Source organism: Athene cunicularia (assembly GCF_003259725.1).
Source record: "Athene cunicularia isolate RWA chromosome 18 unlocalized genomic scaffold, athCun1 chr18_part1, whole genome shotgun sequence".
Classification (NCBI taxonomy): Eukaryota; Metazoa; Chordata; class Aves; order Strigiformes; family Strigidae; genus Athene; species Athene cunicularia.
In genome coordinates, this window is record NW_020799123.1 from 6,890,559 (window position 1) to 6,913,219 (window position 22,661).

The 22,661-nt window shown below is 51.4% G+C and overlaps 1 protein-coding gene across 13 annotated transcripts in view; it reads left to right on the forward strand.

Annotated features, from left to right (window-relative positions):
* Positions 1-2,626: 2,626 nt before the first annotated feature.
* The window catches only part of CACNA1G (calcium voltage-gated channel subunit alpha1 G), a 102,743-nt gene continuing 82,708 nt past the window's right edge, over positions 2,627-22,661 (forward strand). For all 13 annotated transcript variants that reach the window (XR_003399692.1, XM_026861344.1, XM_026861351.1 and 10 more), the window contains exons 1-9: positions 2,627-2,732; positions 3,186-3,319; positions 13,009-13,106; positions 15,075-15,234; positions 17,094-17,385; positions 17,894-17,986; positions 19,629-20,439; positions 20,528-20,572; positions 21,981-22,345. Coding sequence is in view for 12 of the 13 variants with exons in the window: in XM_026861344.1 (XP_026717145.1) it covers positions 2,640-2,732; positions 3,186-3,319; positions 13,009-13,106; positions 15,075-15,234; positions 17,094-17,385; positions 17,894-17,986; positions 19,629-20,439; positions 20,528-20,572; positions 21,981-22,345 (2,091 nt within the window). In the remaining variant the exon portion in view is untranslated. The remainder of the gene's footprint in view (positions 2,733-3,185; positions 3,320-13,008; positions 13,107-15,074; positions 15,235-17,093; positions 17,386-17,893; positions 17,987-19,628; positions 20,440-20,527; positions 20,573-21,980; positions 22,346-22,661) is intronic.

The following is a 22,661-nucleotide window of genomic DNA, read 5'->3' on the forward strand; positions in this document are numbered from 1 at the left end:
CTTATGGAAAAAAAAAAAAAAAAGAAAAAAAAAAAAAGAAATATCCCCCCTCCAACCTTCTGATCTATCAGCTGCACATTAATATACTGCCCTCAGCACTGCCGGGGTCCCTGTCCCAGGAATACTTCATCAGGGTGAAGTGTTATATTGGACTGAAATGTATTTGCTTGAGGGAGCGATATGCTGATAAGTGGGTCTAAAACCTGCCATCAGCAAATAAAATCCCCTCCTGCTCCCCAGATACCCCCCTACCCCAGGCTGTTTCCCTGCCCGAGGGATGTTTGATCCTGCAAGGGGAGCTGGGGTGTGGGGAGCGTGGGGTGGGAGGGCAGGGACCAGCCCTGGGCTGGCGGCATGGACAGAGCTGGGTGGGGATGGGATGGGGGGGATTCCCCATCACCTCGCTGGGGAGGGCAGCGGGGGCCATGCCTCTGCCAGTGCCTGTGCCAAGATGGGGGTGTTGGGGCTCTGGGCAGCATACAGGCAGGTGGGGGGTGCTGCCTGTCTGCCTGCACTGGGGGGGACCCTTTGGTGGGTGCAGCTCTGGCGCTGGTCCCCACATCTCCCTCCCGGCTGGGCTTTGTTCCCCAGGTGCAGCAGGCTGTGGCATCTCGGGGGGCTGCGCTCTCCTGGCTACTCTCCGCTTGCAACTAGTTACTGGTGCCGGTACCAGCACGCAATGAGCATCGAGGGGCACCCATGGCTTTGCCATCTGTGGCGTGCTGGAGGAGGGCAGGGAGGGTGCCCCGGGAGCTCTCCTGTGCTGTTCCTCTCGTTTCAGCCACCGCTCAGCCCTTTGTGCTGGACACGGGGCTGCAGTGAGCTGGGATCTGCTCCGCTGCCCTGGCTGGGTGTTAGGGCTGCTCTAGGCCTGGGGAGGGAGGAGGTGAGATCAGAGAGGCTCCTCGCAGACACACATCCTGGCTGTACGCCCGTCTCTGCTCATTCAGGAGCTTGCAGACCCCAGCCAGCACCACGCAGCTGCCCGCCATGGCAAAAGCATCACCCAGGTCCCGTGCCCAGCTGAGATGGAGCCCGTGGAGGAGAGCCAGGCCCAGTGCAGGGTCTTCTCCACTGCCATGAAAGAATTTGCATGTCTGGGGAAGCATCCATCTGTCTCTGCACATTTTGACCCAACCAAGCAGGCTCCTCACTCCCCTGCTGAATATCTCACACAGCCCTTGCAGACACATGCTTGTTCTGTCACCCGCTTGGGATCTTACAGGGGTTTTTAAAGTTCTTTTTGTTCTCAGGGGCTTTGTAGTTCCTCCTTGGCAGGGCCATGGCCACAGCTGGCTCTGCAGGGGGATGCTTTCCAGCCCCCCAAGCTGGGGAACGCCTGCACATCCCCTGCAGCTGCTGCCCCCTCCTCCAGCTCCCCTCCACTCCTGCCCCCGCAGGACTATATTTGAGCTAAATATTCCAGCTCATAGCCCCAACCTGACAGTTGGAATGTCTATCCCGATATCTTGTAAACATTTCTTCCGATTAAAAGATCCAGATTGCCGACGACCCAGCCGTGACTCAGCCCCATGTGATTTCCCAGGAATTCGCCCAGGATGGGTGGCAGGAGCTGCCAGCTCCAGCCCCGCACGCCCAGTGGGGAGGCACCTGCTGATTCATCCTCACCTTCTTCTTCCCCAGACAGATAACGCTACAGCACGGGCTCCCAAACACCACCCGCTGCCGCGTTGCAGTGAAAGCTCTTGTCTGACAAGGGTCGTGCTTATTTTCCTAGAGCCTGGAAGCTGCTGCCTCCATCCAGGCAGGAGCGTGGCCCCAACTGCCTGCGGATTGTGGCAGTCGATGGGGTGTTTTCTGTGCTAGGCTGGAAGATAACCCCAGTGCCACACTGTATTGGTTCATGGATTTTGCATCTCTGTGCCCCTGTCAGTCGGGAGCTGGCTGGAATGCCCTCTAGAAGAAGCCAAAAAATTTGGTACCAGGTTTGAACAATCCCTGTGAGGATTAGAGGCAACAGAACACTATTCTGCCCCAAAGTAACAGCATCCAAAGTCTGTCCAGCTGCGGAGTTGTTTAAAATGGCTCCAAGGGGCAGCAGTCAGGGTAGGGGATGGGCTCTGCTGGCCCTCACAGTCTTAAAGGCTTTTAGGCAGTTAGTTAATGGTTTTGACAGTCTTAATTTGGACTGGGAATGAAAAGTGCAAGCAGTGACTTCAGGGAAACGCCCCTGGGATAAGCTGTGACATGGTTAATAGAAAATTGTAATGTTGTTAAAGTGCTTTTCCATAAGATGCCAGAAGAGGAAATTAACGGTGTGGGGTTTTGATTTTTTTTTTCCTAAAAGTTGATATTGTTCTTTTAATTTAATTTTTTAATCTATCACATCAGCACTCAGCACTCTTGCCGGGCAACTTTCATTTTATGGCAGTTTTCATATTGGCTGTAGCCACTGATGTCAGTGTGGGCAGCACATGCTGTCAGTTTGCTGTGCAGGTATCTAAACAGGCAGACTTTCCATGCAACACCAGATAAAGGCTAAGAAGAGACGCTGGCATTGCACCTTGCTTTAAAGACCAAAATAACCTTTCTGATTCAGTGGTAGCTGCTTGCAGATGCTCGTCTGGGTCTGTTGCTTCCTTGACGGGGTGTCGTGCAGGTGGTTCGAGAGGGTGAGCATGCTGGTGATCCTGCTCAACTGCGTGACGCTGGGCATGTTCCACCCCTGCGAGGACATCGCCTGCGACTCGCCGCGCTGCAGGATCCTCCAGGTACAGACGTGGCCTGGCTGCTGTTTTTAGCTTGTCGACAGCCCCGGGTTGATGTGGAATGGGAAGGACCTGGCTGCAGCTGAAGCAGAGGTGGCCTCATGCCCTTGGGTGCTCAAATGTGAATGATGTCATCAGGCAAAGCCCCTGCCAGGCTCTGCTGTCCCCAGCTTAGCCAAGCCTTGCTTGGAGTGCTTGGGGAGGGTTAACCATCTAGTTTATAGTGAAAGCAGAGCTCAAAATATACTTGTCCCTTTATCCTAGTACTGTGGGTGCTGTTGGCCAGTCTGGGTTGGGGGAAGACATGGAGCTGCTCTCAGAGCTGCCTCTGCCCAGGGATTTTAGCTCTTGATGGTGCAAGAGGAGGCCTTGTTGGACTCAGGTCTCTAATTTCCTCCCCCGGTACGAGTGTGCAGCAATGCAGGAGCATTCCTCCTCCCTTCCTTTCTTTTGCAGAGCTTTGACGATTTCATCTTTGCCTTCTTTGCTGTGGAAATGATCGTTAAGATGATCGCACTGGGGATTTTTGGGAAGAAATGCTATTTGGGAGACACATGGAACCGCCTGGACTTCTTCATTGTCATCGCAGGGTAAGCTTGGCATGACGCGTCCCCCTCTCCCCGTGCGTCTCTGTTGACATTCATCACTAGGCGAGTGTGGGATGTAGGGGAGAGGCTGGTGTGCAGCGGTGAAGGCTGGGGGCTTGCTGGGCGTTGGTGCTGTTGGTGTTGTCTGTCCTGGCTCTGCAGTGATCCCCGGATCACTGCCTGGACTGTAGCAGTCCCTCCAGTCCTCTCCATAGCTTGCAGGAGAGCTGATACTCAGCTCATGGAGAGAGTGGGGCAGGGCAATAAAAGCTGTTTATGGTGAATTTTGACCGCCGGGCACTGGTTTCGGCTCTTCTCCCTCCAGCCCCAACGGTTTCGGTTTCCATTGGGTGAGATGGCGGCAGAGCGGGCGGTTGGGAGCACGGAGCAGTGTGCCAGGGAGGATAGTTCACTGAAATGTGCATGATTGCCCTCATTATTATACTTTTTTTTTTTTTGAGGGAAAGCGACCGAGTTTGCCTTTTTGAGTGTTTTCCTTTCAAAGGCACCTGGTTTGAATTAAAGGCTCTTCCAGCACCCGAGAGTCTCCTGGCGGAGGCTGGAAATCCACATGAAAAGTCCCTGGCCCCCAGCCAGCAAGCTGAGTTTCTTTGACACATGAATCACTTGCCGGCCTTCGCCCCCCCTCCCCACTCCAAGAGCCCAAAGACCGTTGGGAAAACAGTGGTTTTTTTCCTCTTTTGATAGAGCTAGAGATCAAATTTACTGGATTTTCCTGGAAAGGAGCAGGGGACCCACCCAGCTCTTTATCTGGTATGGGTTTGGTGTGCCACAAGAAGGGGCAACACCTTGGTGGGCTTTGCTTATGGTCCATCACTGGCCAGGGTCACAGCACACCCTTCTGCCAGCAGCTGGGAGAACCCAAACAGTGGCCCAGTAAAACCAGTAAGAAGGTGCCAGGTCTCCCAGTGCATCCTTCACCTGGGAAACTCATTGCCACAGGGTGCTGCAGAGGCCAAAAGATGTGGCAAAGCTCAAGACCCAGACTGAAGGCAGAGGTGGAGCCAGAAAGGCCAAGAAACAGTCCCCATACACCCATCTTCTGCAGAAGGCCACAAGCTTGTGCTTTCCAGCTGCACCAGCCTCTGGGTCCTTGGCTTAGGAGAAGGCTCAAAGTTTCCTCTTGAAGTGTCTGAGCAACATTAGGGGCTGCAGCACTGGGCATGTTGGACAAAATCAGACCCTGGGTCCAGTTGGCTCTGGTAGGATTGTAAACATCAGACACACAGCCAAGGGCTGGATCCTGCTAAAGCCACCCTGTGTAGTTTTTATTTCTTCTTTATTATTTCTTATACTAGAATTAGGTGTGATGAAGAACCAGACCCAGCAAGGCCAGACAGCCCACCTGGGGAGGCTCAGGGAGCCATGGTGGTGGGTGCTGGGCTGCTTCCAGCTCTGTCCCCCCCGGGTGCTGCTGCATTCCCCCCCCCAGCCCAGTCCTGGCCTTGCCTGTTGAGCTTGCAGAGCCTTTGAGCTAGAGTTATCCTTGATGTGCTTCTGTGGAGACCCTGCTGTGATGAGACCTCAGTCTAGAGGGACATGAGCAGAGACTGTACTAACTCCTATGCCAAAATAGAGCTGCGCTTTGCTTAAGCAAGCGTCAAATCTGCATCTGGACGGGTGTTTGGGTGTGTGAGAGATGCCTCCTTCCCTGGCAGAGAGTGGAAAGTGGCACCAACCTCCCCTCTGGTGCAGCCGCCTTCCCACATCCCCCCTGAACGGAGGCATTTATTTGTTGCAGAGGTTTTGCAGCTTGACTGCTCCTGTGACTCCTGCCAGGTCAGCTTTGCCTCTCACTAAATGATGGGTCTTTCCTTCATGTGCATGAACTGTTCCCATCTGGGCCCCGTCAAAACCAATTCAGCTGACAAAGGATCGAACTGGATTTAAATACAAAGCGGAGACTCTCCTCCCCCAGCTCCTGCTTTCCTTGCTCCCTTTCGCATCCTTACTCTCTCCTTCAGCCCTCACCCATCCATCCTGGAGCGCTGTATCCTGCTCAGAGCATTGCTGCTGTCCTGGAGGGTCCTTCAGCCATCCCCGGCAGCACTGAGTGCTGGGGAAAGCTGAAGGGGCTGCAGGAATGGGCCACTACCGCAGCAGAGGAAAAAATAAGGGACCAAGCCTATTACTGCATTCAAGTAGGTAAAAAACACTGTATGGATAAGAGAAAAAAGTACTCCAGGTTCAAATCCCAAGCAGATGGAGAGAAATTCTTCTGGTAGCCCCTGAATGCAGCTCTGTGGATCCCCCGTGGGGCAAATTATCCTGATGAGCATCCAGATCATGGTGCTAACAGCATTGCCCACGAGCAAGGGACAAGCTGAGCTCAATGGGAAATCATCTTGCATCTGTGTGGGTGCATGATGCCAGGAAAGGGGCCAGAGCTGAGCTGTGGCCCTGGAGGGGACTGTGCACCAGGGCAATCCTCAAATTCCTGTTGTATTTGGTAGATACCCAATGAAGTGCATCACATTTTTATGTAGGTCTTGCATAAGTGCTTCAGTGTGGTTCCCCAGTGAAATGACAGGGGAAGAGACCCCCAAACTGGCATTTCCACATGGCCCTGGTGACCACAACAAAGCAGCTCTGCTTCTGCCTTTCCACTTTTTTCCTCCCCTTTTTGTGCAAGACATGGGAGGAGAGAAACAGTGGGACAGCGTGGGCTCCCCAGTGCCTGGCATGTCCCCAGGCTCCTGCTCTTCTGCTTCCTTGCCCAGAAGGTGATGGCAGGCAGAGAGGAGAAGCAGCAAACACTGTCTGCAGGGCATCGGGTGGGGAAGGCACGTCATGCCGGGGGGCATGTGGGATGTGCTGCACGTCAGGGCTATACGTTCCCACAGGCACACCACCCATAGAAACCCTGCCCAACCACCACCGGTCTAGAAGAAGCTTCCAAAGAAACCCCCAGAAACTTGTAATTTTTTAACCTCCCCATTCCCTGAGAAGTTTCTGGACTTGACAGATGTTAACATCACAGAGAAACCTTTTTGTGCGTGTTTGTCCCAAATCTGCCTCTTGCAGAGGGCTGGGAGAGCCGCTTGGGTGCTGTGTTCGCTCCTGCCGCGCTGCTGGCCACTTTCACGGCATGCCATTAAGTACTTCTCAGCTCTGTTAAACTGTCCAGACCAATCTCATGAGCTCATGGAGAGTAAATGACTTCTTTGTGACAATGTAATGCAATTAGCGCTAATTGTAGAGTGTGTAATGTCTGCAACGCATCTCTGTAATTACAGTAAAACTTACTGGAGATGAGAATAGCGCTGTATTATCAAAACTCAGCTTAGTGAACCACGTCTTTGGCTGTAGGTTACGGAGTTGCATAGGGAAAAGGGAAGAAAAAAAGTGATGAATGGCATAATTATGTTGTGTTATTTTAAAGGAAAGGATTTAGGGAGTTCACTTTTAAGAGAACACTTGAAGGTTAACAGGCGTTGCAAGCCAGCTCACCCTCTAAAGATGATTCAATATGATTTTGATCTCTCCCAGCATAAGATGCAGAGGTATCAAGGATGAACGCTTGTTTACATCCAAAAATATGCAAAAGTGTTTACAGTTTAGTGCTGATCAGGGCTTGGGCTGGTGAACTGTAGTTGTGGGATGGAGCTGTGCCCTGACTTGCTGTCCCTGGCTGCTCCAGGACCCAGCACCCACTCTGCCTCTCTCTCCTCTGGGCAGGGCACAGGGACCTCTTCTCTGATCAGTCTGTGGGAAGAGAACAGCCACAGATTGAGATCTACCTGCTCCTTAGCTGGAGCCATCCCTATCCCCAAGCATTTTGCCGCAGCCCCACCAGCTTGCAGGACATCAGCTTGTTTTGACTTTGGTCAGATAAAGACTTCCCTGAACCTCTGCATCCCTGTGGATTGAGTTGTATTTTAAACCATTCTCATCAAAACCAACAAAAAAAACCTCTATGGTTAATTGTTTTCCCAGGAGAGAGGCTTTAAATCAGGGGATAATTTGGTGCTTTAAGAGCTTACAGGGTTCCTCTCTGCCTTCTCTAGACACAGGGTCGAGCAGGGCCCTGGATCCGTGCCTGTGTTTCTGCTCCCCTCCGAGCAGGGCTGTGCTTCATCCCGTGTTTGAGTTGTGTGGGTCTGTTGTTACTCCGGGCTCAGTCAGTTGTTTGGCCAAGTCTGTGGAGTCCTGTTTGTGCTTTGCTCATTGTAACGGTAACGGGCCTCTTAAAAGACTTTGTAGGAAAGTTAAACACTTCTGGAATATTTTGCTTACAATTTGAGACGAGCTGGGGCTGGAGGTGGTTGGCAGGCTTTTTTCTTCAGAAACAGAGACACCGTTTCTTTTTCTCTGCTTCCTGAATACTTCTAGTGTTTGTTATCATTTTTTCTCCCACTGTTGAAGGCTATATTAAAGAGTTAGCTCCACTGAAGCTTTCATAAACAACGCTTAAGGATGTCTTGCTCCCTCCTGGTTTTGAGTGCTGAATTTCAGGGATGAAATATGCTGCAGGAAGCCTTACTGTATTTATAGGTAATAGGAGAGAAAGTCCCCCACTCCATCCCTGCTCCATCTAAATCTGGATGGTTTCTGAAAAGCTTTTTAGCTTGGAAATTGGGATAAGGGCAATGCGGCCAGACTGATCTCCGTGGGGACCGGTGACCCTGTGGCTGCAGCAGCCAGAGCAAGGTTCCTGCTGGGTGCTTTGGGTGAAGCTGCCAGCGTGTGGCCTTCACCTCCCAGTGCCGGTTCCCTTCACAAGCAGGCAGGGCTCTTCTGAAGGGCGCTTTAGCCATGTGAGACTGATCAAGGGCTGTTTCAGCTCCCTGGTTCAGACATGGGGAAGAAAGTCCCAGTGCGGGGCTCCCCACGGGGGTCCCTGCTGCAGCATCCCGCTGTGATTGTGGGCAAAGGCTGTTCTTTCCCCATGTATTAGTTCCTTCATCCCTTAAAAAAATAAAATAACAGACAGGCAGGGATGAATGTTGCCTTTTCATCACCTCAATCTGCCTGTATTGATCCCTCTTGCAGCGAGGAATAGCACCTTGGAGACATGGATGCACGGTGCCCTCTGCGCTGCCTGGGCACCATGAGTGCCGTGGGGTAATTGTCCGTGTAAGTGGCCGATTTGCACACGCAATTACCCAATGTGCAATCGCAGCCACAGCCCCTTTGAGCTGCAGTGAAAGCTGCACCAAACCCTCTCCCAGGAGCCTGCCCCTCTCTGATGCTTTCTGGGATGGATGTGAGAGTGTCCTGGAAGCTGGGAGCCTCCTCCCAGGCCCTGCTGCATCCTGGCTAACCCTGAATTAGGTGCTCTTTGCTCTGAGCAGAAGTGGCAGAACACATCAAGCTGATCCTTATGATTGCAAACCTTCAGGAGTTCAAAATCTGGGTTTGAGCTTTGCAATTTGATGCTTTAAGTGACTTTGGGAGGATGAAGAGCAGCTGAGACCCAGGGCTGGGGAAGTCCCCCGGCTGTGGATGCTCTCTGCTCCGTTCCGCCTTACCGCAGCCTCCGAAGCAGAGCATCCCGAGCAGGCTGCGTCCCTGACTCACAGAAACCTGCTGAGTAAAAGAAACCCCTCAGCAGCCTCCCTCACAGCCGAGCTGACTCAAACCCACCTGTGAAAAGACATGGTTTTTTTAAGTTTTAGGACTTTTTAAAAGAGAATTCTTTAGTTTCTTTCAGTTCTTGAGCTGAACTTGCTGCTGGTTCAAAGGCCTCATTAGTCAAGTGTCCTGCCTGGGACACACGGCGCGGCCGGATGCAGCAGGCTGCAGGGTTCACGCTCTCTCCAGTACTATTATTTTTATTCTTGTCAGCTTGATTAAAATGAGTATTTTTAAAATTAAGCAACACCCACAAACGCAGTGAGGCTCGTGAGGCTTAAAAAGCAGCTCCTGAGCAAAAGCAGAGCACAGCAAAGCTGACGAGGGCTGGGAGGAAATTTCATTCCAGCTTTCTGAAGATACAAACACTGCCTAAATAATTTCCCCTTGTCTTTTCCAACACCGATGGCTTAATATCATCCACTGATTACTGCGCTTTGTAGATAAAGGGTGCCTATATGCTCAGTTTTGGAAACCTTTTAACGCTGAATAAATCTGAGCCTATCTCTTGCCGGCAGTGAGCAGCGGCTCTGTGTCGCTGCGGGCAGAGGGGCGGGCAGCTCCCGGGGTGCTGCCCTGCCTGCAGGCACTGGCTGCTTTGCTAAGGGTTCCTTGTGTGACCTTGATCACATCCCCTGGCTGTACAGCAACCCCAGAACCCAGCTGTGAAAGGGAGGAGTTCAGATTTTCCTCAGAAACTCCATGACTCTGATGGGCCTTCACACCATCTTCTGCTTCCTGAGCAGGAGTGATCCTGGGGATGGGAGCGGAGCCGGGGCTGAGAGCAGGGTGGGTCGGAGAGGCCATGCTGGGTAGGTGTGGGAAGGGCTTTGTCAGCATTTCTGTGCTCTGGTAGAGTCTCACTGGGTGAGAAGAGCCCCTCCAACTCCTCCTGTGATGCTCCTGAGCATCGCTTCTGTGAGCCCTTCGCCGCAGGCAGGGGTGCTGCCTGACACCCCGCTTCTGAGATCCTTCCCAACTCTTTGGGTTTTATATGAAAGAAACCCCAGCGTGCTCCAAGTCTTGCTATCTCCAGGCAGAACAGGAATGAATTTCAGCTGTCCAGTCCATCCTGAGCCATCCCTTATGTCTGTCTGCTGAGTCCCGGGAGGTTTCCTTCTCGGAGGAGTGTTTGCCAAAGGTTTGCATCAGCTCGCTCCCTGCATCCCACCACCAGCCCGCTGTACGTCTGGCTTTGCAGATGCTCCGCTTTTATTCTTAGAAAGTCCTAAATATTTCCGCTTTCTTTCTGAATAACTCCAGCGATTGAGGGTTGCTGATCACTCTGACGAGTCTCAGCATTTGCTATGAATCCATCCTATTTAATGCTGAGTATTTTTCCGAGCCTTTAACTTGGCTGAGCACCCGGGTCCGTGGCAGAGGCGCTGACAGGCATCGCGCTTTCCCATTTGAACAGAAATGACATTTGAGTTGAAGCTTCATCGGGGGCTTTTTACACTGCAGATTTTCAATGCGTAAATGTTATGTATGCTGGTAAATGCACCTGTCACCTCGCCAGCTGGTGACATCCTGACATTTGCTCTCACTGGGTATCTTCCCTTGCCAGGGATGTGGATTGATTCCTCCCGTGCGTGGCCTTGCCTTGGGCAGTGACCTTCAAGCTGGGAAGGGGAGGCATTCTTGTTGGACTTGCTCTTCAGTGACTGATTTTTACCTACTTTTTTTTTTCCCCCAATACTGGGTTCTCTCAAGGCTCTTTGAGCTGTTAGTTATCAGCAATGTCTGGATCTTGTAGTCAAGTCTGGGGCTGAGCTTGCAGCGCTGTAACGCCGGCACTGGTAGCAGCAGAGGTAGGAGAGCGCCTACCTGCTCTTGGTCTGGGTGTTCAAGTTTTTCTCAAACCACTGTTTGAGCAAGTGTTGTTTGGTTGTTTTGTTTTTTTTTTTTTTTTTTAAATTTGGCATTATAATTATTGTTTAATATGTTAAATCAAAATGCATTTTACAACATGCCCATTGCAGCTTACAAGAATATACATCTCTGGAAGTGAGTCTAGAGCTGTCATTAATCAGAAAATGATATGCCTTGGTGTAAATAACCATATGCTGCTCTGAATTTTGCTGGTAGCCTCTGTTTTAATAATGGATGAAAGAAAAACTGTATGTTCGACGTGAACTTTTTACCTGAATCCTGCAAACCACACAAAAATCCTTTCAAACAGCAAGTGAAACTTGAGAAGCATTAAAGCCCAGGGAAATTACTGCCCCTCTCCTCACCTTAGCCAAAGCTCACCCAGTGTGGTGAGTCCCACACCCTGAGGAAGGGGCTGGTTTTGTCACTGGGGGCAGGGGGCTTTCATGGACGTGCTGCCTTCTTCTCTGGTCAGAAGATGAGAACAAACTCCTAGCATTCATGTGTGCCTGTCCGAAGTTCAGCTTCTGGGACTGTCCCACCGCTGTGGGTGTCAGCTCAATACAGAGGAATATGTTGAAGTTATTTTGATCTTAGATAGGTTTGATCATCATCATCATCATCATCATCCTCATCAGAGCCTAGCAAGAGAAACTGGATAAAGCGTCACTGCATCAAGTGTGGAGTCATGTATTTGGGAACTAGGAAGAGAAAGTCTTCTCCACCCTGGAAGGTTCTCACCTGCTGATGGCCAGGAGGGAGGAGAGTGGCTTTGGCTGATTACAGCAAGAGCAGAAACCTCCCGCATGCTGCAGCCGTGGCAAAGCTCACACAGCACTGATGAGTCTTGTGGGATTTCCAGCAGGGAGGGAGGCGGCAGCACTGACACCTTTGTGCAAGGTGCCAGCAAAGCCTCCTCCAGAAGCTTGATGTCTAATCAGATAAGATTAATTCAGACCAGGGCAGGTGTGGAGAAAGGTTGTGACTGGGAAGCAGAGAGCCTGTCTGCGAGATGGGCTGGAAGAGCTGGTTTGTTTGGCTTCGCAAAATCGAGGCTGAGAGGAGATGTGATTTGTCCTCTGTAAATATATCAGGTGGGTAAACACCAGGGACAAAGAACAGCTCTAGAAGCTGCTTAAAAGACAGTGCTGCCTTAGGAGCAAATTGATATGAGCTTGTCCTGAATAAATTCAGGCTGAAAGTTAGGCTTCTAACCATCGAAATTGAAGGGAGGGAACTACCCAACCAGTTTTGAGATGGAACTTGATAATTTTCAGAAGAGATTAATATCCTGTGGATGCCTGTGGCAGCAGGAGCCTGGCTGTGTAGGGAGCCTCGTGGCCCTCTTCCTTGCCTTTGCCTGGCTCTGCCTCTTCAAGAATGCTTTTGGGCAGAGCTCTTGTGTCTTCCCACGGCTGGAGAGCAAAGTCCTGGTGGTGACATGACTGATGGCCCCACTATGCTTGAACAAATGTGCCATAAGCAGAGCGAGGTGGTGCTGGGGGACCCCAGGGACTTGCAGAAGTCCAAGTGTATCCTCAGACATGTGAAGTCATGTGAAGGTTGCACTTCAGTGTCCCGAGCTGTGAAATAACCCCGTCAGGCATGGCGTAGGAGCACTGGGAGGTTCCTTGGTCCATGTTTGCCCCATTTGTTCTCTACAAGTGTTACCAGTTTTGATTTGTGCGCTTGCCTGTCCACCTGAGTCCTGCCTGCCAATGATCTCTGCTGGGTAGAGCTAGCATAGCTCGGTGTCCTGTGCTGCAAACCTCCTCTGCCCCATGGAAAGGGTCTGAGACAGGGGATGCTCCTCTCTTCTTTTCAGAGCTGTGGTGGTGCTCAGCACAGCAAACCCAGATTCATTAGAGTATCTGTACAACTCTTGTTAAAAACAGGGCTGTGTCTGGAAATTGCCTCCCTGCAGTGTGCAGGGACTTTCAGAAGCTTCTGCCCTGGACCTGTGCAAAACCAGTAACCAAAGCAGATGAGGGAGAGAGATCTGCTGTGGCTGTGGGAGCTAGTGTGTCACATTCTTGCTCATTGACTTTATTCTGATACGCAAACAGCCCTTAATTAATTCTTCTGGCAAACTTTCCTGATGGGAGAGATGCAGTAACAAGTCCCTCTGTGAGCAGTTGGCATATAATATTTGATTTATAGTGTTTGATAATCTAGCCTTTCTCCAGAAGATCCTTGACACTTCTCTGTGTTCATGTCTTTTGCAGGATGCTGGAGTATTCCCTGGACCTGCAGAACGTCAGCTTCTCAGCGGTCCGCACTGTCCGCGTCCTGCGGCCGCTCAGGGCCATTAACAGGGTCCCCAGTAAGTCAGATCCTTATTCCTCCCAGTTGATACAAGTTCTCGGTATCTGTGCCCCAAAGATGGAAGAGCAAACACAGATGCTTCCCATCTTACACTGCAGCTCAAACATTCACCCAGGCCTGGCAGTGCTAAGGTCCTACCACCACTCTTTGGTTTCCAGTGCCGGTCACTCTCCTACTTTAAAGAATATTCCTTTTGACACCTGTGGCATCAGAGATGAGCCACCAGTCAATAAGATAACCAGGACTGTTGTCAGACACCTACCTTTCTCATCCTAACAGGTACTTAGGAGGCTGCTAAGCTGAAGGGATGTGGGTGGTAGGGACTGCCTGAGCCAACAGCCTTGCCAGGCAGCACGGGCAGAGGGCTCTGAGCCATGCTGCTTCCACCCTCCCTGTGCTACCCCATCCTTTCCTGGAGAAATCAGGGTGAGGAAATCTTGTCGTGCCTGTAGACAGCCCCTCGGGAGGCGCTGAGGAGCTGGTCCACGTAGCCCCAAACCCCAGCATCTCCAGAACAAGCCTGGGTGGGATGGGAGGTGGCTATTCAGTCCTGGCTTATCAGGCCATCGCACACCCAGCCAGGCTGCCCAGGGAGCCGTTCCTGCTGCGCTGGGCAAAAGCCAGAGCTCTGCGAGAGGTGCGGAGCTCCGTCCCTCTCGACCGCTGTATGGATCAGGTGTATTTAGGCGTAAGTACAACTGCATCAGAAACATCATTTTCCTGATCCTACAATCCTGGGTATTGAATCCAGCATTTTTTGAACCAAATTAAATTCAAGTCTGAACTCCTCTATCTGAACTAGCCCAGTGCCTTGACGAGAACTAATCAGCTTCAGTTCTGTCTACCGATGATGGAGGTGCCTGGGCTGTATCTATTTTTCTGCTCCTGACTCTTGAACTTAATCTGGCTTTGCTGCTGCTGTTTCAGTCATTACGGTAGTTCCAGAATCCTGTTTGCAATGTTTTTTTTTATCTCCACTGCTGAACTGATGGATGGCTGAATTTATCCGCCACTGTCTAACTGGGGATGTAATTCACTTAATGTATTTTGAAATCCCAGGTAATTTATCTTGGCTTCTTTGCAACGTAGTTACAATGGGATAGAAATGTAAGGTGGGAAAAGAAAAAAGAGAGTTTTGTATGATGATAAATGCAGTAACCACAGAAAGTCATTTCAGTTAATTAGGAGTTGACGCAAGGTGGTTGTTCCCCAGCAGAGAAGTAGAAGAAAAAAACCTGATAGAGGAGGTGACAGCATCTGGAAGAGAGAAAAAAGTTGTCTTGAAGTATCAAAGTAAAGGGTGCAGCAGTAAAGCTTTCTTTAAATGAAAATCAATATTAGTGAGTGAGAGAATGCAGAAGATGGGGAAAAAAGGAGAGCGAGAGATGAGCAGAATATTACAGAGACGTCAGATGAAATCAATTTTTTTGTGTGTAAATGTCAAGTTGAAGTCACCATCAATTTGTCTTTGTTACAGAACTGGCTGTTCCTGAACTTGTAAGAATTAACTGCCAGAGAGAGTCCTGTATTTTAAGGAAGAGAGGGGATTTAGGGTAGATGAGGGGAATTAGGGAGGGGAGGGAATTTTAATATATACTGAGTGGGGAAAGAAATATGACTGAGCAAGGGAAAACATCAGTTCGGTCTCAGGAAAGGAGACATATAATTGCTAGAAAACTTCAGGAGAAGAGGGCTTGAAGATGGGGAGTGAAGCGAGAGGAGTGGGGCAGGTAGGTCATGTGCCCAGGAGCAGGGCATGGATGAAGGGGGGTATCCCAGGGGCTCCGGGAGGAAACCGGAGGAGACTGGGGAGCCGTGGTGTTTGCAAGCCATGTGTGCACGACGGGGATGGTGGTTGGAAAGGCAGTGGCTACCAGTAGAAGGAAAGCATGGATGGTAAGGAAAAAGTCAGAAGAACATAGCTGGAATAAGAAAATTCAGCTGTGGCCTTTTCTCTCCACCTCAGGTATGCGCATCCTGGTGACGCTTCTTTTGGACACGCTGCCCATGCTGGGGAATGTCCTCCTCCTCTGCTTCTTCGTCTTCTTCATCTTTGGCATTGTGGGAGTCCAGCTGTGGGCAGGTTTGCTCAGGAACCGCTGCTTCCTCCCCGAGAACTTCAGCATGTGAGTCTGCAAGGGCAGCAGGAGTGTCTCTCCAGCTTGGGCGAGTCTGTCCCCCCAGGAGACAAGGATATCATCCTCCATTAAAAAGCCCTGATCTTCTGTAAATGCTCCCTGCTCCTAAATGCTGCCACAACTCCTGCTCAGGCACATGTGGCCAGAACAGAGCGAGCTGTGACAATTTGCGATTAGAGTCCTGCAAAGCTGTTCTTAACCCTCAGCCAGCCCTTGGGAGCCTCTGTGATACGACCCTCCAAAAATCTCCTCAGAATAAGAGTTCAAGCTTTCTAAATTCCGCATATCATTAACGTATGACCTTTTCTGCATTTGTTGAGCCATTGAGGTCTGAATCCCATTCAGCAGATGTTAGTGTTTGTTGGTATGGCATTTGTAATCCCACCTAAATCCAGGGAAAGCTGATGGAGCTGCCATACATTTTGTGATGCTAGATCCTTTTCCATCTGAGCAAGAGATAGTCCTTGTCCCGACGTGTTAGTTTTCGCAGATCCTTCAATTTTAAGGCCAAGAGCACTTCTTAGATCAAATGGGGTTTTGTAGCACCCAGTTTCCAGGGCAGTCAGCTTGCCAGATGCAGGAATGTTTGAACAGTGGTTGAAACACCTGGTAGCTGTCAGCCTCTTTCATTCAGCCAGGATTTTCATACCTGTTCTCCTACCTATCTGCTTTTTTTCATCACCTCCCTCCCTTTGAATTCTAGGAGAAGGGCAGGGGACTGCAAGTCCTTGATGGCTGCTCTGCTGAGCTCCAGCACTCCTGTCACCTTTCAGTGGATTTTTTTTCAAATGTTGACTCCCTGGAGCTGATCTGTCTAGATCCACACCTGGAGAAATCCTGCAAGCCCAAAGCCTCTCTCTTGCACGCCGCAGGACCATGATAATGCTGCTGTGGCTAGACTGGTTCCTGGGTCTGGAGCTGACATGATGCACTTTTTATCCACTTCCATACATCTCCTAATCAACTGCCACCCCTTTTGTAGGTCATGCCCTCAAAGAACAGTTGTGAGAGTCATTACCAGGGCATGGCCCTGTTAAGTAAATGGCAGCAGAGCAGAAGGACTGCTTCACCACTGAGTAAATCCAATAGAGCCACAGTTTTGGGTGCTGTTTAATTGAGCCAGAATTCCAGGGGTTTAGATAAGCTTTGAAGGGTATTAAAGGCAATTCTGCAGGAATTAACCAGGCTGAACTAGGCTTAAAAATATCTTTGCAAGCTTTAGTGGGAGTCCTGGCAGCATTAAGGAGATAGCTGTGCACAGAGCAAGAAGCCAGTTTCTGGCTGGCCATGGGTTGTTTCATCTTCCTGAAGAGTGTTTTGCCTGGTTTGCTGTGGTAAGGCCACCCTCAGAGGGAATTTAGAGCTTATCTATGGGCTGAACAGGCACTGTGAAATGCAGATGAAGGCCCTGTCTCTGGTTTTTAAGAAGCTTGGGAGGTCCTTGTACGTGGAGTCTCCCCAAGCAATTCTCAGCATCTCCAGGAGGACAGGAGATACAGGAGCTTAAACTGACTGATCTCCATCTTACTGCAGCAAAGACAGGTCTGAGAAGCCTGCTGGGCTGAATTCTGCTCTTAGTCCCATAAAGTCAAAGCCAGAGCACTTCCAGATGGAATGCCTCTTAATAATGTCATCAGAGGTGTTTCTGGGTGGCCGAGTGTGCTGCCTCAGTTTCCCAAAACTCAGGGACATCATCTTACCCAGTGGGACTGCAGAAAGTCCAAGGGGATCTGTTTTAAAAAAAAGCTTCAAGATCCAGAATAACAGATGTCAGACTTTGCTGTTACAGTTGTTACCTTGCTGTATTGCCTGCAATCAGTGTGCAAACCCTGTCTGGACTCTTTCAGCCCCTACACGGTGGATTTGGAGCAATACTACCAGACAGAGAACGAAGACGAGAACCCTTTCATCTGCTCCCAACCCCGGGAGAATGGGATGCGCTACTGCCGAAGTATCCCAACGCGGAGGGAAGAGGGTCTCGAGTGTACCCTGGATTATTATTCCTACAATGATACCACCAACACGTCCTGTGTCAATTGGAACCAGTATTACACCAACTGCTCTGCCGGGGAGCACAACCCCTTCAAGGGAGCCATCAACTTTGACAACATTGGCTATGCCTGGATCGCGATATTTCAGGTAAGCGCTGTCTGCAAACTGTCACAAAGTGGGTGGTCTGGCCCCCAACATGTTTCCAGGGGCTGCGTAATCACACTCCTGGGGGCTATTTTGCACCAGCAGGCACTTATATAGTAGTGCATGGTGCTCAAAATGTCAGGGATGCAATTTGATGCCTGCTTTGAAGATGCCTCTATCTCAGGTTCACAGACAAAACCCCAGTTTCCAATCCCTGTGTGTGCAGTAGTGCCACCCTGATGTGGAGCAGAGCCTAGACACTGCTCTTCCCTCTGCAAAATGCAGTAATGCATTAGGTCCAGCTGGAAAAGGAGGGCTAGATTCAGACTGAGCAGCTGGTAGTGTGGCTATTGGCATTGGTAGGAGCAGGATTTGGCTCCTTAGTGTCTTGTATTGCACCAAGACCAGCTATAGGGTGTCAGAAATGACCCAGCCAGCAGAAACATCGTTTGTGTACTTGGTGTTGTAATTGAGCCTTGATGGGTTCATTTTCCCTTCCTGTCTCCATCAGGTCATCACACTGGAAGGCTGGGTGGACATCATGTACTTTGTCATGGACGCACACTCCTTCTACAACTTCATCTACTTCATCCTCCTGATCATTGTGAGTGGCCTTAGAACATGGGGGTCCTCCTGGCATGTGGAGAGGGCAGAGTGGAGTGACCCAGAGGAACAGGGAAGATAATACACTGAATATAAAGGCTGGTGCCACGTAGGAGGGGTAGAAACCAGCCTGTGGAAGACATGCAGCTTCAATACAGCATTGCATTGCAGCTGCATTTTGCTGCTAACATGAAGAAAGGAAATAAAGATGCACTTAAGTTATGACAGATACTCTTCTGTTGCTGCTGTTTCTACTACTCTCCTTGTGCCCCCAGGTCCTCTGCCTTAGTTGCCACCTTGAATTTAAGTTTAAAAGTAGACAAATTTCCCCTGGTCAGGTTTTTTGCTCTGGAAGGTGAGGAGGCTGCCCAGAAATTTCCCCATATTGAATAACCCAGCTGGCTGGGTCCTTGGTGCAGAGGGAACACTTCAGGAAAACAGACCCAAACTCCAGAGAGCACATTAAGAAAGGAGGGAAGAGATAACTGCCCACAGCCCAACCATGCTTCACAGCATCACCCAAGACCACAAAGGACCCAACGAAGAGTTTCTGTGGGGTGGGATCCCATGATGGGCTTCATCTGTGTAAGCAGGATTGTCTACCATGACTGGCTGAGTTCGTTGTCTAGACTCCCTTTATCATCAAGGGAGAAAAATTGGTGCTTTAAGGGGGTGATTCATCTCCTCTAAAGGTAGATATCCAAAATAAATTAGATGCATTGCAGACTTGATGTGCCTATTTCTCTCTTGACTCTAAAGGATCATTAGGTGCCTCACTTAGATGTAGCTAAGTGAGATGAGTTCCTTTCTTGCTGTCTAATTGGACTAAGTCCAGCAAAATAGCTGCACGTTGTCCATTAGGCCATTGTGGGGATTTCTGCTCCTCATCAAACCAGGACTCAAAACCTGATGAGAAGGTAGGAGGTCGTTTAGTCCATGATGCTTTTTCTAGTTCATCTATTAGCTTCCCCAAAAAAGAAACAATCCCTTGCTCTCAGCATCCCCGAAATGACGGAGAGGAAGGGCAAGCAGTACTTTTCCAGATGCTGTGTGAGTAATGTTAGCATTGTGTGATAGCCCTTTAGCACGTCAGTAATTCTTCGTGATCCATGCTGGGCTCTGCAGAAGGCAGAACCTCATGAAACCCTGGTTGGAAATAAAATCTCCAAGCTGTGGGTACAGACTGCTGATGCCCTTGTGTAACAGTCACCCGCAAATCCCGTTAGCAGGGGAAAAGAGATCTGCTCACAAGCTGCCCACACACTGCCAGAAAAAACGCTCCTATCAGGAAGGCTCAGTGCATTCATCGTAATGCCACTAATTGTGATAATTACAACCGCTGTCTGCGGAGAGAGAAAAACACCATCTTAAAAGAGCAAAAGCTTTTTGTCAAAATAATCTTCTCTCGTCTTTGATCTCTGACGTTCTCCATGGAGCGCTGGCGTGGGAGTCCCCAGGGCGGGGGCTCGGGGGGTGAGTCAGCCCCTCCGTGGTCCCAGACAGGGGTCCCCGCTGGGTGACGCAGGGGCTGGGGCTGGCTGGGGTTTGCCCCCCACTCCTTGCGTTGAGGCATGGTGGGGCGAGGCAGGGCTGTGGGGTGGGCATGGCCACTCTGAGATGACTGATGGCTCCTGTCCCCTTAGGTGGGCTCCTTCTTCATGATCAACCTCTGCCTGGTGGTAATAGCAACGCAGTTCTCGGAGACGAAGCAGCGTGAGAGCCAGCTGATGAAGGAGCAGCGGGTACGCTACCTGTCCAACGCCAGCACCCTCGCCAGCTTTTCGGAGCCAGGCAGCTGCTATGATGAACTCCTCAAGTACCTGGTTTACATTGCCCGTAAAGGCAGCAAGCAGCTCGTGGAGGTCTACCGGGTGGCAGGCGTGAGGATGGGCTTCCTCACCAGCCCCACGAGCAAGACGGGGGCCGACCGGCACGCCAGGAAGCGCCGGAGCAGGAAGAGGTCCTCTGTGCACCACCTCATCCACCACCACCACCACCACCACCACCATTACCACCTGGGCAATGGGAACCTGCGGGCACCCCGCGCCAGCCCGGAGATCAGTGATGTGGAGACCAGCTCACTCCACAACGGGACCAACCGGCTGATGCTCCCCCCCTTGGCACCAAACCCCCACGGGACCCCCAGCACCGCTCCCAGCAACACTGAGTCTGTCCACAGCATCTACCATGCTGACTGCCACTTCGAGCCGGTGCGCTGCCGGTCATCCCTCCCACAGCCGGGCCTCGGCTTGCCAAGCCCAGAGGGGATCCCCAAGAACATTGTGGGCAGCAAGGTGTACCCCACGGTGCACCCCAGTACCTCCCACGAGATGCTGAAAGAGAAGACTCTGGGCGAGGCGGCAGTCGGTGCCGGGAGCAGCACCTTGAGCAGCCTCAACATCCCGCCCGGGCCGTACAGCACCATGCACAAGCTGCTGGAGACGCAGAGCACGGGTGAGCCTGGGGCTGGACGTCAGTCTGGGGTTGCCTTGCAGAAATACAAGCTACGATCTGATTTCTTTCTCTTTCTGAATCTTTACAGGGTTCTTTTCAGTCCATGTTACAGAGAAAGGCGATGGCTTTGCAGGTGAGGCCAACATGAGTCTTCTGACCTATCTAGGGCATCTTATAGCCAAAACTAGGAGAGAGGTTTTAACCAGAATTTTCCAGAATTCATACTTGCAAGAATCCAAGCGAAATTAATGTTTTCAGTGAACCCATTTTCTTTCCCATCTCCATGTGTCCCCCCCGCAAACCAATTTATTCTGCAATTACAGGGAACGCTGCTCAAATCCCTCACTCCCCAAATCAGCTAGAACTGGGCTCAGTGACACTGAGCAGAGCTGGAGCCCAGCCTGGCCACTTCCAAATGGCTTTGTCTCTTCCTTGCCAAAATGCAGGGGTTGGAGGTGGCTGTGCTGCCCACCACTTGCTGCAGAACTTGGGGATGGACCCCTTCCAGATCTGAGTCCCAGCGCATCCCTGAGCACTGTCCACAGGACACGAGGCTTGGGAGATCGAGTGTCAGCTTTGCACTAGTGGTCAATGGCAATTGCAGATGCCGAGTATTAAAAATCTGTGATTTGCTCAGGAAGCCTATAACAGAGCCAGACACCAAATACAGCTTTCCTGGATCATGTGTTTCATACCTTCACCGCAAGATGCTCTTTCCCCTCCACATCCTGAGGTCTGGGAGCTCAGGCCAGTCTAGTCCAAACCCTCTCAGCCTCCAAGGAGTGTTTCTGGCCAAGCTTTCCTAGGCAATCAATGTCTTTTCCACCCCACCACAGGGGCATTGACCTTCCCAGCCAGGAGCTGTGCAGGGAAAAAAACAAGCCCTGCCCCCAGCCAAGAGCTGCCCAGAGACTAAATACACAGAGCTGGTCTCTGAGTTGGTTTAGCACTGGGTTTTTGTTTGCGCTGCTGCACGCTGCTGTGCATGAGTCAGGAGTGTGCTTTGCAGATAGCCTTTCCCCTTGCAGCCAGCTGGTGGGATTTTTGGGGAATATCCCATTGGCATTGTCACCTGGGAGCCACCTGGCAGCTGGGAGCTGCCATTGAGGGCAGCACGTGGAGGGGGAAGCTGGTGATTCTGGAGCATCAGCAAACAGCAGGAGCAAGAAAGGAGGCTGCTGGCAGCAGTGCTCCACATAATTACAGTCTGGAGCGTGCCAGGGCCAGGGAAGCTGATCGCTTTCTGCTAGCTGTAATGGCCAGAGCTATAATGAGGTGGGGTAGGGGTCCTGGGCTGGCAGCAGTGTCTGCCTGAGGGCAACAAAGAGGGCTTTGTAATTGGGGAGAAGGTTGTTGGGAGAGCCCAGGTTTTGTCTAGGGCTCTTTAACCCAGCAGGAGCCCTTTTTCCCCTTAGGAAATGCCTGTCCTGTCAAGGGCAACAGCTTGGTGCTAACGGGCACTGGGGGTTGCTCCCATGGCCGTCCGCAGCCCCCTGTCCCAGCTGACGTGCTGCCCTGCCCCTGCCCTGCTGGCATTTCAGGTCCCTGCCAAAGCTCCTGCAAAATCTCCAGCCCCTGCGCCAAGCTGGATAGTGGCTCCTGCAACCCCGAGAGCTGTCCTTACTGCCTCAAGGCGCTGGCGAGCGAGGCCGAGCTGACGGACAACGAGACGGCTGACTCAGACAGTGAAGGCGTCTACGAGTTCACACAGGACGCCCACTACAGCGACCAGCGGGACCCGCAGCGGGCCAGAGCCCGCACCAGGAGAGCGAGCCGGGTGCTGGCCTTCTGGCACGTGGTGTGTGAGACCTTCCGGAAGATCGTGGACAGCAAATATTTCGGCCGTGGGATCATGGTGGCCATTCTCATCAACACTCTCAGCATGGGGATCGAGTACCACGAGCAGGTGAGCGCTGTCCTGGCAGCTCCAGGTGCAGTGGGGATGTGGGAGGTGTTACGGGTCTGACTCCAGTCGCCGGTGGGATGGTTTGGGGCAAGAGGTGTTGGGATGCTGTAGGAAGGGTCCTGGGATAGAGCAGGGCTGATTTTTCTCCTCTGAGCCTGCTTCCAGCTTGCAGGCAGCAATCACCCTGGCGGATACTGGGCTGCAGGACCTCCCGCATCTCACCCCTGGCAGGGATGCTCAACACCATGCCGAGACCACTGTCACGTGGGCAGCACCACGCGTGACAGGTTTCTGTGGCATGGGGGCCAAACAGAGC